This window comes from Poecilia formosa, unplaced genomic scaffold (genome assembly GCF_000485575.1).
Source record: "Poecilia formosa unplaced genomic scaffold, Poecilia_formosa-5.1.2 Scaffold268, whole genome shotgun sequence".
NCBI classification, from domain to species: domain Eukaryota; kingdom Metazoa; phylum Chordata; class Actinopteri; order Cyprinodontiformes; family Poeciliidae; genus Poecilia; species Poecilia formosa.
Window position 1 is genome coordinate 115,719 of NW_006800207.1, and position 12,106 is coordinate 127,824.

Below are 12,106 nucleotides of genomic sequence, written 5' to 3' on the forward strand. Positions count from 1 at the left end.
ATATACAGTATACATGTACATATCTTTTTTTTTTTACCAATCTCCAATTTACATATAATTTTTCTTTTCACAGTTTCTCAAGATTAGATTCTTGATTTTAATTTAGTACACCTCTCCTTCACAATACAAACAACTAGACATTTCAACAGTGTTTAAACATGACCTAAATTCTCACACAGTGTCACTTACTAGTGTTTTAAAGAAGTTCATAACTGGATTCTCCTCTGGCTCGCTCTCCTCTCGGCTTTCCTCAGGCTGATCGTTTCCGTTCTCGCTTGCAGGAACTGTCTGTTCCTCTGGACTCGACTCTGAAGTCGCTCCGACCTCTGGCTCGGTCACAGGTTCCGACTCTTGCTTTACGTTTGCTGTCTCCTATATGCCGCCAGAGAGAATGGGCCTTTGAGGAGGATGTTGGAGCAGCAGAGCTGATATGCAAGCAGTGAGTGTCTTAATCGCAGCATTGAGATGGGAGCACAATTCCAACCATGCCTCTGCCTACTCGGGGCATTGTCAACAATCGGGCCTTTTATTAATGTGTGTGTCCCACCCCTCACTCATTGATATTCAACAATGTGTGAGAGTTATGCCTTGTGAGATGTCAGGAAAGACAACTGTCTTGTAATGTCCATCTGGTTGGTTGATATAATTTAAATTTACTTCTATTTTGCAGTTTCAACAGGCTGGCCATCAAGTTAAAACTGTGTATATGCTAAAGTTAGCTAAAAAGTTAATGTTAGCTAAAGTTCTGTATCATGTGGGTTATCAGTAGCACGTTGATCTCCAATAACACTGATTATCTTTGTCTGGAGCAGTGGCAGACTGGGTCACTGATGCACACAGGAAGCAAAAGCTAGCTATGTCTTTTTTGATCCACTATACAAGTTAATGGAGCTCAAATTTCTTAAGAACGTCCATGCTGGTGCCACAAACCTGCAGCATAGTTTAATAAATAAGGGGCTTCATAGGAGGTATCTTAATGAGGTTCTTTAGTTTTCAACTTCAGATAAATCATCCAGAAACCTCAGCTTCTGCCTTTGAGTTCTTCATAGGCTCATTTATTGTTAATGGGTTGAACATTTTGCTGTTTTATTTTTATTTTTTTGTATGTCCATTTTGGCTGTGGCAATATCCTCAGAACCGTATAACCAAACATGGAGAAGCAGCATCCAACTCTTATGCTCTTCTAAGCTGGAACAAACTTCCAGAAAATGGCAAAACATCCAAAACAGTTCCTTAAAATTAGGGCTAAAAATCCACATGCTTAGAGATGTCTTTCATTCATAATAACTGGAACATTGATCAATGCATTTGATGTATATTGGCTTGATGATTTTAATAATGACATTTGACAAAATATAATGTTTAATGCTGTCCATTGTGTTTTTATGGTGTAAAGCACTTTGAATTTGACTCCGTCCAATTTATCAAGAATTTCTGAGCCTAATGCTATATAACTTTATCATTCTTGAATTGGTTTGCAGTATTAAGCTCATCATGTATTACCTCTGGCTTCTCCATGCTGACCACTTCCTCACTTAAAAGCACAGATTTTATTAAGAACTGATCACCTTGATTCCAGCTTGAATCATTTGTTGTGACAGTCAGGATTAGTATTTAGATACAGCAAATATATATTTCATGCTAGACTTAACAAATAGTAAAGAATTATAAAAGCAGCAGTTACTACGGCATCTGTACATTTTCTGCAACTACACTTGCGAGTTGTATCTTTTCTACACCGTGGACAAATCATCAGTTTATCACTGAGGCAATAAAACACACCTTTGGGCAATTTAGAAATATATTTTTTTCTGTTCATTAGGAGTTCTAGTTGATGAAATGTAATCTGAAATCACAATATGCAGCCATTTAATTTGCTTCATAGATAATATATATTATCTATGAAAATATATATATATATAATTTATTTAAATACATGTTTTGCAGCTTTCATGGCAAATTTAAATTCTGTGTAATGTTGCTGTTGCATATTTTGACATTGTAAAATAATTGTAAATACAACACGTTTTTAGAACACGTGTATATGAAATTATATACAATCAACAGTAAATGTCTTAATGATTTCAGGCATAAAATATGTTTTCCATTTACATAATAAATTTATCAACACTAAGTACCAATGTAATAAAATATGCATGCCGTGGTATACAGTATATAAGAGAAAAATATAAGATTTTCTATTTTGTTTGTTTTGATTTTTAGATTTCTAAATTGTTTTGCTTAAGTGTATTTTTGTAAATTAAAAACTAGTTTTGCATACCTTTACCACAAAATGCTTGTACCTGTTTATATTGTTCAACATGCATAGGATGTGTTGATGATGATTAAAATACATTGTTGTGAATACAAAATGGAGGACTCTTGCACTCACCTGCTGAGGCTCAATGCGAAGCTGACTTGCATCCACTTGCTCTTCACTGGAGATCTTTTCCTTTTCCCTAACCTCAGTTTTCTCGTCCGCTTTACGGTCTTTCTTTTTGAAGAGTTTACCAAAACCATGACTTTTCTCTTTGCGTTTCTTGACTGGTTCCGTGTTGGCTGGTGGGGAGTCAGTGGTTTCAGACACACTTTCAGCCGGAGCCGGTTCTGGCTCTGGTTCAGCCGTCACATTATTGGCTTCAGCTTTCGTCTCAAGTTTTGGAGACTGCAGCTTGCCATTCTGATGAACGGTGATGTCACTCTTGACTGTAAAAAACAGAATACCAGACACAATGATTATTTATTGTTGAAAATATCACTAAAACAGACTATACAAAAGTCCTGTTTAGTGTAAATATGGAGTCTGAGATGATCTTTTTCAATAATTACACAGCTGTTTCTGCTAGGCATCAATGCACATTAGGATTTTAATCCACTTGCATGCAACATTTAATTGATATCCTAGCGTCTAATTCTTCATGAAGTAAACATGGGCTAGTCAGTGCAAGAAAGTGGCATCTTTATCTCCAGGGTCAACATTCCAGCTCTTAAACAAACTAAAGAGCCGATGGGAATTGCTCAGCGCTGCTGTCGCTGCAGCGACACGAACCTCACTGTGACAGATCAAATAATCGCTCCTTGTCAGCTTCCTGAGACTACGCCCAGAGTTTACATTAGGAGATCCGACACAGGACCCAGCTGGGACTCTCTGTATTTGCAGAGACTTATGAGTCTGAATGGTAAGTCAAACAGGGACATTTAAAAGGTCAGCCGATTCAGCCTGTGATATTTTCCCAGAAAGTGGAATTTGGTGTAAGGTGAAAACAAGAAGGATAAATATTTCCAGTGCATAGCTTTGCTCATTCTGCCGACAAACCAAGGTCTATTTTGAGTCAGAAATTAAAAGGAGGGAGAAAAGTCACCATCAGCCTCCAATCCATTGAGTGTGATGCTTGCAGAGATGCCATTCACTGATCCATTTTCATGTTTTTCTGGAATTGTCCCATTCTATGGACGAATAAGGGAAACAAAGCATCTCTATGAACTTCAAAAATAACACGTAGCTACATCACAATCACCAGTTTTAAGGCCTGCTGTTCTCCCATGTGCATTCTGCTACTGATGTGCAGTCATTTGTAAAGTTCAAGATTTGTTGTACATGTTTAGTGGTTACTATGTACCTCTTTTACCTCAGTTACTTCTTCAGGAGCTGACTGTTCGTTTCCCATGATGGTCCCAGTCTGGGTTTGCCACCCTTTCTTCTAAAACACATCCAGCACAATAAGAAAACTCTTGGATATGAAATGTTATGTAGAGAGATAAAACAAAATAGAGAAATCAAATATTTGAATCATTAAAAGTACAATTAATGAGTATTGTGAATATGTTTAGTCAAATATTTTACCTTGTGACACTCCTGTAGGTCAAGTGACTCCAAGAAAAAAAAGAATATATGCCTGTCAGAGAGATGGATGCACTCCTCCTGTCTTGCTGCCTGCGTATAAAGGCTGTTATTGACAGACTGTTTTATGTATGCTTTAAAATGGGTGTGACTGTTTTGAAGCAGTCAGCTGGATTTCCTACAGTAAAAAAATCATGTTAATCCATCTGAAAGTTTGGTGATCTCTAAGTTAGAAAACATATTGCAGATGTTGTAGTGAGTTTACAGGGGGGACAATAACACAAAGACATATTTTTTATTGAGTTTTAAGGCCTACCGCACAAAAATGAGGCGGTGCAGGACAGGTTGTTGATGACTGTCACCCAGAGTAACAGGATACGAATGAAGGATGTTGTTTTGGCTTCCATCCATTAGTAACTTTTTTTTAAAAATATATATATGGATGTTTACACTAATGTTGCTTCATTTTCTTCATTTTTAAAGGAGAATCTTGAATGTTTATGTCATTATGGGGATTTTCTGTTTCTTACTTTCGTAGCATGAATCAACCCTTGAACTTTGACTTTTTTATTTGCAAAGAGATTCTGCTCTCCTGCCCACTTTAAATAGACTGCTAGGTTTTTATCAAACGTATCCCTTAATTTACAACTTTTGTGATTCAAAGATCAATTTTGCTCTCAGTCTTGATAAATAAAACTCGTTTAGAGCAGCTAAAGTTTTAATGTTACATGACCCTTTGAAAAAAGACTGCTTTCTTATAGATATCTACCCTAGAAATCTTGTTTTTATTTGGAACGACCATGTTATCTCTATTTTTCTGTTCTATTTCTATTTTTATGTTAAACAAAATCTTTAAACATTTGTAAAAAAAAAAGAAAAAAAAAAGAAAGATAAAAGGAAAAGAAAATTAAAAATGATTAATACATTTGCTCTTACAGAATATTGATACTGATGGAAAAAAAATATATTTTTTTAAGCCTGTGGTTCCAAGAAATATGTTTTTACTCATGCTTTTATTTATCATTTAAAGCGAAAGTTATTAAGAGTCGCTGACTGCCAGCTTTTGAACATCAATCAATCAAATCAATCAAATTCTATTTGTATAGCACATTTCAGCAGCAAGGCATTTCAAAGTGCTTTACATAATTAAAATAAAAACAGCATGTGAGAAAGAGATTTAAAAAAACATAATTAAAATGTAAACAGTCAGAAAGAGAAATAAAAAGCTGTAGAACTTTAGTTGAGACGCCGTCAACTGGGACTCCAACCCTTTGGATTTTAGTCAAAACGCAGTTTGACAAAGACTCTAACCTCTTGGACTTTTTTTTTTTTATATATATATAAAAACATTAAAATCACCGAAACAGTGAGAAAGAGAAAGACATTTGGAAAAAGATTAAAAAAGATAAAAACATTAAAACCCACACCCCTTTGAGGACCTCAGTTAAATGTCGTTTAAGGACAATCTGTTATTGTATGATTCTGCATTGCAGCTGCATTAAATATTTATCTGTTTTTAACAAATACTTTACAGATTTATCCACAAATTAAGCAGTTTGCTTCAATGTTGCATGAGCAATGTCAAATTAATAATCTAGAGATGTTTAAATACTTTCAATAAAAAAAACATTTAGAATAAGCTGTTGCAAAAAGAAAAAAATAACTTATTTTGGACAAAGTCACATCAGTGAGGCTTTCTGGTGTCACAGAAGAAGAACTCTTGTGACTGGCTGATTTCAGGGTGCCTTTAACTCATTGGCCAGTTGCATGTCTGATGCAACACATGACACACAAGAGTCCACTTTTGATCTGGTGACACACTACATCCATTGAGTCGACCACAAACAAATGCTCTGGAACAAAGTGTGAGGCCATCTGTCCAACAGCTGAAGCTTGGCTGAAACTGGGTCATACAAGCAGTGAAGGATGGTTCTGAACGTAAACTGAGCCACAATTATGTCAGACTGAATACAGTTAGACTAGCTTGACTTTGCTCAATAAATAATGACATCATTGAAGTTGTAGAGTGCTTTTGTTATCAGTTTGATATTTAAGTGATCTTAAAACCAGGTGAAGACCAGAACGTGTATTTTTCTAGATACATAAAAGTCTTGAACTGAGAGCACATGCTTTCTTTTAACAACAACTCTACCATTGAATCATACATCATACTCCTCAATTTGTTTTAAGTATATCAAGAATTCACTCTGTGTTTCAGTGAGTCTGATTATACTTAGCCTTACACCAGCCAATTAAGTGTTTACATTTTTTTAAAGATGCATTACTTATTGAATTGAAATTCTTATGATAAACCTTGTCATCCACAAAAACAATGCCTCAATTGTAGGCTATAGTCTGCACACTTTGGTGGGAGTTGGATTCCCCTGTTTGGCCTGTGCACTTCATGCAAACGCTTCATGGCATACCAACGCATAGCAGCCTACTGGTTTTATTGGAGGCAGAGACCTTCACAAACAGGCCATTGATTTTCAGACAGAAAACTGGGATATTTGCAAAGGTTCTCATGACTGTCCCGAATCTTTGTGTGTAACAGCTTATTATGGTGTTGCACACAATTAGATTAATGGTACTCTTACCTCGCAGATGTGTTCAGCAAATATTTGACCTTGGGTGCAGTACTGTTTGCTGTCCAAATACGAGCAAAGCAGCAGTTCCGGTTGATGTTGGATCTGCATTGGAAAGTTTGCAGGTTCTGGTGTTGTGATAATTGTTACATGTTAATATGTTGTTTAAAATGTTTAATTAAGCAAATCGTGTAAGTGCAATGTGTATTTAATGTAAGGATGTAATTTCGGTTGTAGACAGTGCCGTGAAGAAAAAAGGTATAATGGGCACGAAATGTTTTCTTACCAGTTATCTGTTTATTTTAGTTCTTGGACTTTCTCAAGGGAATCTTTTTTGTTGTTGTTTGAGACAGTTAATTATTCCTAAGTATTTGGTTGCTTGAACTGAAAATGCATAAGAATTATTTGCTTGAACAAAGTGAAAAAAGTTGAAAATTGTTCCAAATTGTTCATATGTTTAGATTTGTGTGCAATGAAGTTGGACAAGTGAAGGGAAAAAAGAGCTGGCTTGCAGCATATCAACAGAACCTGAACAGTGTGTCACCAAAAGATAGGGAAAACAATAGCATCGTGCAATGCTGTGGTGAATTTCTAAAGAGAACAGCAAACGGATAGACAGAAAAAATGTGTATTGATTACTACAGTTACAAAGTAGTAGCCTTTGCTCACCTGCAGCTGAAGGATGAAGTGAGGCACGGCAAATAAAGATTTCAGTCACTGTATAAAAAACAAAATTTTCTCTATTGCTTTTTATTATAATAGAAATTGTTTGTTTTGGAGTAGGGTTTTCAGGAGTTCAGATTGTAATTTGAATTTAAAGCATTTGATTAAAAGAATAGCATACAATGCTTTCATTTATTTAATTTATAACTCATATTGGCTTGACAATACTTATGGTGAACAATTCCTCTGGACTTAATATATTAAAAAAAAATCACACAACCTGCAGAAAAATCAAATTGCAACATTACAAATTAATAAAAAAATAATTTATGAGCAAGAAAAAAATAATTTAGTAAATGTTTGGACAGGTGTTTATTTCATTTGTCCGGTCCTTCTGAATCTGATAGCTTGGAGGGAATAGAACTAGTTACTACTCAACCCTGCCATGCATATGGGTATAAATCTGTATGAGTTCAATATGTTGTGAACATGTGTATACGCGTGCAATGTATTCGTTCCCCGGTAGAAGGCGCTGCTGCAGCCGTGTTCTGCTGAGCACCGCTGTTCAAAAATAGAAGAAGTCAAGATGGCAGCTGCCACCATGAAGGGACCTGTAGTAAGTGATGTTTTAAAGAAATACTTTTGTTTCTTGAACCTTTATATGCAGTATGTATTTGCGGAACAAGTGAAAGAGTTGAGGTGTTGGAGAGATAGAAGTCAGAATTGTTGATATCAGGAGCATTTTTAAATTCATGTCACATCCTCGTGCAGTGAGCTAGCTAGGAAGCTAGCTCCAGTCCCTCAGCTGCTAACTGTTATTCTTGAAGTTCAAGACGAATGTTATCTCAAACCAAACAAGAGCAGTGAAAACCAACAAGACAGAGATTTGTGGTTCTGTCTGCCATATTTGACGTATATTTTTGGTGAACCTACTAACCGGGGCTTGGTTACAGGCGGTTGAAGACGTTGTCGTCACTTTTGAAGACCAACAGAAGATCAATAAATTTGCCAGAAACACGAGTCGGATGGGGGAACTCAAAAACGAAATAGAGTCGAAGAAAGTAAGTAGCACAACGATTTTAAAACTACAGTATTGTGAACATAAAGACTGAACTATACTGAGTTGACCAGAGACGCATATCTAAAATTACTGCAACATAACATAATATTTCTGCTGTCATGATGCATACCAGAAGAGAGACATTTACAACATAAGAAAAATACGACTTCTCAGTCATTTTTAAATTAGCATTCTCACATTAAAAGACGTATTAAGGGAAATAGGGTAATTTAACGTTCACAAAATGTGCATGTGTATATGTATAAAAACAATAGACTAAGAGGTGAAGAAAACATGCAAATGACGGCAAGAATATTATTTGAAATGAGAAAACTGCTAATAGCAGGGATGTAAACTCTTTTTGAGTTTGAGTCATTTGGGAGCAGTGATGTTTATAAAGTTTTTATGCTGCTGCAAGAAAGGATTTGAGGTACCTTTACAGAATTGTTATATTTTTACATTAACATTTAAATTACTTATTTGTATACGTTATGAACGGATACGAGCTGGTACACTTCATTATTGACAACATTTTGATTATATCAAAAGTAAATATTACTTCATTATATACAATATTTGATTTATATCATTAATAGTGGTAGGTTATTTTTAATAAGGAGTTTTATATCTTCCTGAAAGGCTGGTGAGCTGCTAAATTAATGTCAACAGTTAAATAGCCCTCAGTGTAATTGTCTGCTAATATCACTGTGCAGAAAACGCTGCAGAACCTGCAGGACGCCAGCGATGAGCTCATGATGTTGGATGACGACTCCTTATTGGTCCCTTACCAGATTGGTGGTGTTTTTATTGGCCACTCTCAGGAAGAAACACAAGAAATGCTAGAAGCTGCCAAGGTAAGTGTTTGTCACTTAGCACCTGTTCTTATTCTGTCTTCTCTGAAAGTTTAGTAAGATGTGCTGTTCTGTTGGAGTTATATTCCAGAAGCTTAACATTATAATTTTTTAGCATACCTGTATTATGATGATGACTCTGTTGCTCTCTCTTCTGTACCTTAAATATTTGAGAGGCAGAGAGCGGACGTAGTACAAAAAAGAAACTAAGGTTTATTTTTAGGAGATTCTTATGAACTTGATGCTAACAGGGTTTGGAAAAAAGTGTTGACTGTCTTTTTAAATATAATGATGTCATTTAATAAATGTTCTTTCAATGAGGTGACACATTGAGGTAATCTATATGTGTGAAGAGTAAAATCAACACAAAACATGCAGTGTGGTATCCACATGTATTTGTACCAATACAACTGTGTCATCAAGTCATAATTTTAAACAACTTTTTGATAAAAGCGGAGCAAATAGTTGCTATTTTGTAACCAGAGATCTTTTGGAGTTTGTGAAAGCTTGAAGTTTTCCAAGTAAAGATGAGAATGTGTGGAAAATAATCGCTGTTTTCTGGGTTTATTTTCTATCCCACTGTCCACAGTATCCATTTATTCATTCACCCATTCATTTATCCACCCATTCATCCATCTCTGACTAACATTTTAGTTCTAAGTTGAAATGTGTTGTTTTATTTATAGCTGTGAGTTTTTTCAACATCTCCAAACATTATGTCCGACCTCTTCACTCTTGTACTGTAGGTGTTACTTAGACAGTTGCCTTTCAAACGAGTCAAAATGTACAACTTTTTAAATATTTGGCTTAATCCTTCCTTTAAAAATACAAAAACAGACCTTTTTATTGGCATAGTTTCAGAACCTTTTGAAGATGACAGGCCATTTCTCTCCTCTTCCATTTTCATGACCACTATAGGAGTAAATATTAAAGTCAACATCTTCTGCATTTGGACCATTAATTGTAGAACGTCATTGTTTTTTTGTTTTGTTTTTTCTGGTGGCTTTATGCTGGACTTTTGTTTGCAGTAAAAATCCAGAATCATTGCTGGTTACTTGACAACCGACTGCAGACTGTAATAAGTTGCACTGAGAGCAGGTTCACTCCATGCTGCTCACATGGGCAGCAGAGGGCAGCAAGAGCAGGAAACACCAGCTGAGGTTCCAGTGTCAGATGGATTAGTTTGGTTCTTTCTGGTTCATTTACAAGGAAATTCTTGATAAGTGTCTAAGAAATATATTCAAGTTTCCCAACTTTAGTCTTTATTTCAGTATGGTGTTGGTTGTTTGTCTTGAAAGTTTGCTGTCCTCCATGTTTTAGATGTTTTCCTTGTTTGAGGAACAAGAAGTTATGGAGATTGATTTGATCAAATTAATCTCCATAACTAAGTACTGACCAGCTAATTAAGTCATTTCAGTCAGTTGTGTTGGACAATCTAAGACATGCAGAGTATCGCCCCCTGGAGGCTGAATTACACACCACTAATGTAAACCATGAAAAACGTAATTTAAGATCTTATTGCATTGATTTGATTTCAATAGTTTATTTAGGATTTATCAAACTAATTTGTATTTTTTTTATTGATTGCCAGGAAGCCCACAGTCAGTTGCTTACTAATTTTACTCTTTTTTTTTTTTTTGTAACTATAATATAACAATGGTGTTTTCAGTCAGAGGGTTCTTCAGATTTACAGAGATACAGATTGGGATTTCTAGCATATTTTTGAATAAATTTGAATAATATGAGTTATAACAACATAAAATCCTCTGAGATTATTAGTGTTTTTGAATAGAACTGGTGTCTAGAAATCCTAGAATAGATTTTTAAATTTGGTAACCTGCTATGTAGTTTTGAATAATCCAGTCTAAATGTTAGAGATCCTAGCTGATGTACTGTTGGTTGGACTAGATACTGAAAATACAGAGAAATAACACTTTATAAGACTGGAAATTGGAAGACAATTTGTTTTCCAGAATATAAAAATAACACAGTTTAAGTAGCTAAATGTTTTATACTCAAAATTAGCAGAAACCTACTGTTTACTGTAGGATTCTTTGCAGAAGAGGTTCTGAGGGCAAACTGGCTGTAAGACTTGATTCATGAGTTTACTCAGGAAAATCCGGCTCACAGACAGAATGTTAACAAGGGCTCCCCGCCGTTCTTTAATGGCTGTTTGTTTTTATGTTGACCTCTTCACATCCAAGACTTTGAGCTACTGGAAGGAATAAAAAAAGTTTTTAGAGAAGAAAATGAAGCACCAGCAAAAGTTTGGAAAGCTTCTCTCACTTACAGCCCCTTGTCAGTATTAGAAAGCTGCAGGTCAGGAGTGAAAAAATGTTTCCTAATGGTTGATTTTTCAGTAACTTCAAGCTGGTTTCACTCACTGAAAATTTTACTTTTATAAAACACATTCAAGAGTTTCAAAATGGATTCTGCTTGTCTTCTAACTGGACTGTCCACATCTGTTGACAGGAAGCCCTGGAGCAGGAGGTCAAAGGCCTGGAGGAACGCGTGACAGAGATCCAGCAGGTGCTGGGCGACCTGAAGGTCCAGCTTTATGCCAAGTTTGGTAACAACATCAACCTGGAGGCAGATGAAAGCTAAGCTGCCAAATGGAAACCTGAGGACTTTTACTTTTCCTTCCAGCTCATGAATCAGATCCTTGATGATGCCAACAAAAACATGAACGTGGATGTTGATCGTTTGTAGGTTCTGGCCTGTGTTTACAGAAGTCTGTGCTTTGATATTGGAAAGCATATTAAAAAGGACAATAACTGTTAAGATCTGGTTATTAAATGAAATAATGCCGATAATCTCACATGCATGTACTCCTTAAAACTTCTTTTTGTGTTTTGTTACTGTTGATAAAACAGAAGTAAAAAGGTAGAACTTAATTTAAACTTGTTGCAAGTCTTACTGTCTCTAACAAGAACCACATTAATCTAAAAACTCTGATTTTCTGTCGTAAATGTTGGATAAAATCAATGCACTTCCCTGATGCATTTGGTTTAAATAACTATACGACAGTAAATTGAAGAAGAGTGATGCGCAGAGTTGAAGAAAAAGTGAATTTCTCAAGAGTCTTGACTGGATCTTCGCCATTGTT

At 35.6% G+C, this 12,106-nt stretch overlaps 2 protein-coding genes across 2 annotated transcripts in view; one reads left to right on the plus strand and one right to left on the minus strand.

Moving 5' to 3' along the window:
• Positions 1-3,938, minus strand: part of bcas1 (brain enriched myelin associated protein 1) — a 15,657-nt gene extending 11,719 nt beyond the window's left edge. Inside the window, exons 1-5 of the mRNA XM_016681072.1 lie at positions 3,845-3,938; positions 3,621-3,701; positions 3,363-3,447; positions 2,393-2,706; positions 190-372 (exon numbers count right to left, since the gene is read on the minus strand). Coding sequence (XP_016536558.1) covers positions 190-372; positions 2,393-2,706; positions 3,363-3,447; positions 3,621-3,668 — 630 coding nt within the window. The 5' untranslated portion in view covers positions 3,669-3,701; positions 3,845-3,938. The remainder of the gene's footprint in view (positions 1-189; positions 373-2,392; positions 2,707-3,362; positions 3,448-3,620; positions 3,702-3,844) is intronic.
• A 3,657-nt stretch (positions 3,939-7,595) lies between these two features.
• Positions 7,596-11,900, plus strand: pfdn4 (prefoldin subunit 4). Its single transcript, XM_007570744.2, has 4 exons — positions 7,596-7,705; positions 8,043-8,150; positions 8,863-9,003; positions 11,473-11,900. The coding sequence occupies exons 1-4, from the start codon at positions 7,676-7,678 to the stop codon at positions 11,602-11,604; spliced, it is 411 nt and encodes a 136-aa protein (XP_007570806.1). The 5' UTR covers positions 7,596-7,675; the 3' UTR covers positions 11,605-11,900.
• The last annotated feature ends 206 nt before the right edge of the window (positions 11,901-12,106 follow it).

Coding starts and splice junctions, on each gene's coding strand:
- pfdn4 (XM_007570744.2), top strand. CDS start 7,676: ATGGCAGCTGCCACCATGAAGGGACCTGTA. Junction 7,706..8,042: donor CCACCATGAAGGGACCTGTA/GTAAGTGATGTT, acceptor GCTTGGTTACAG/GCGGTTGAAGACGTTGTCGT. Junction 9,004..11,472: donor AAATGCTAGAAGCTGCCAAG/GTAAGTGTTTGT, acceptor ATCTGTTGACAG/GAAGCCCTGGAGCAGGAGGT.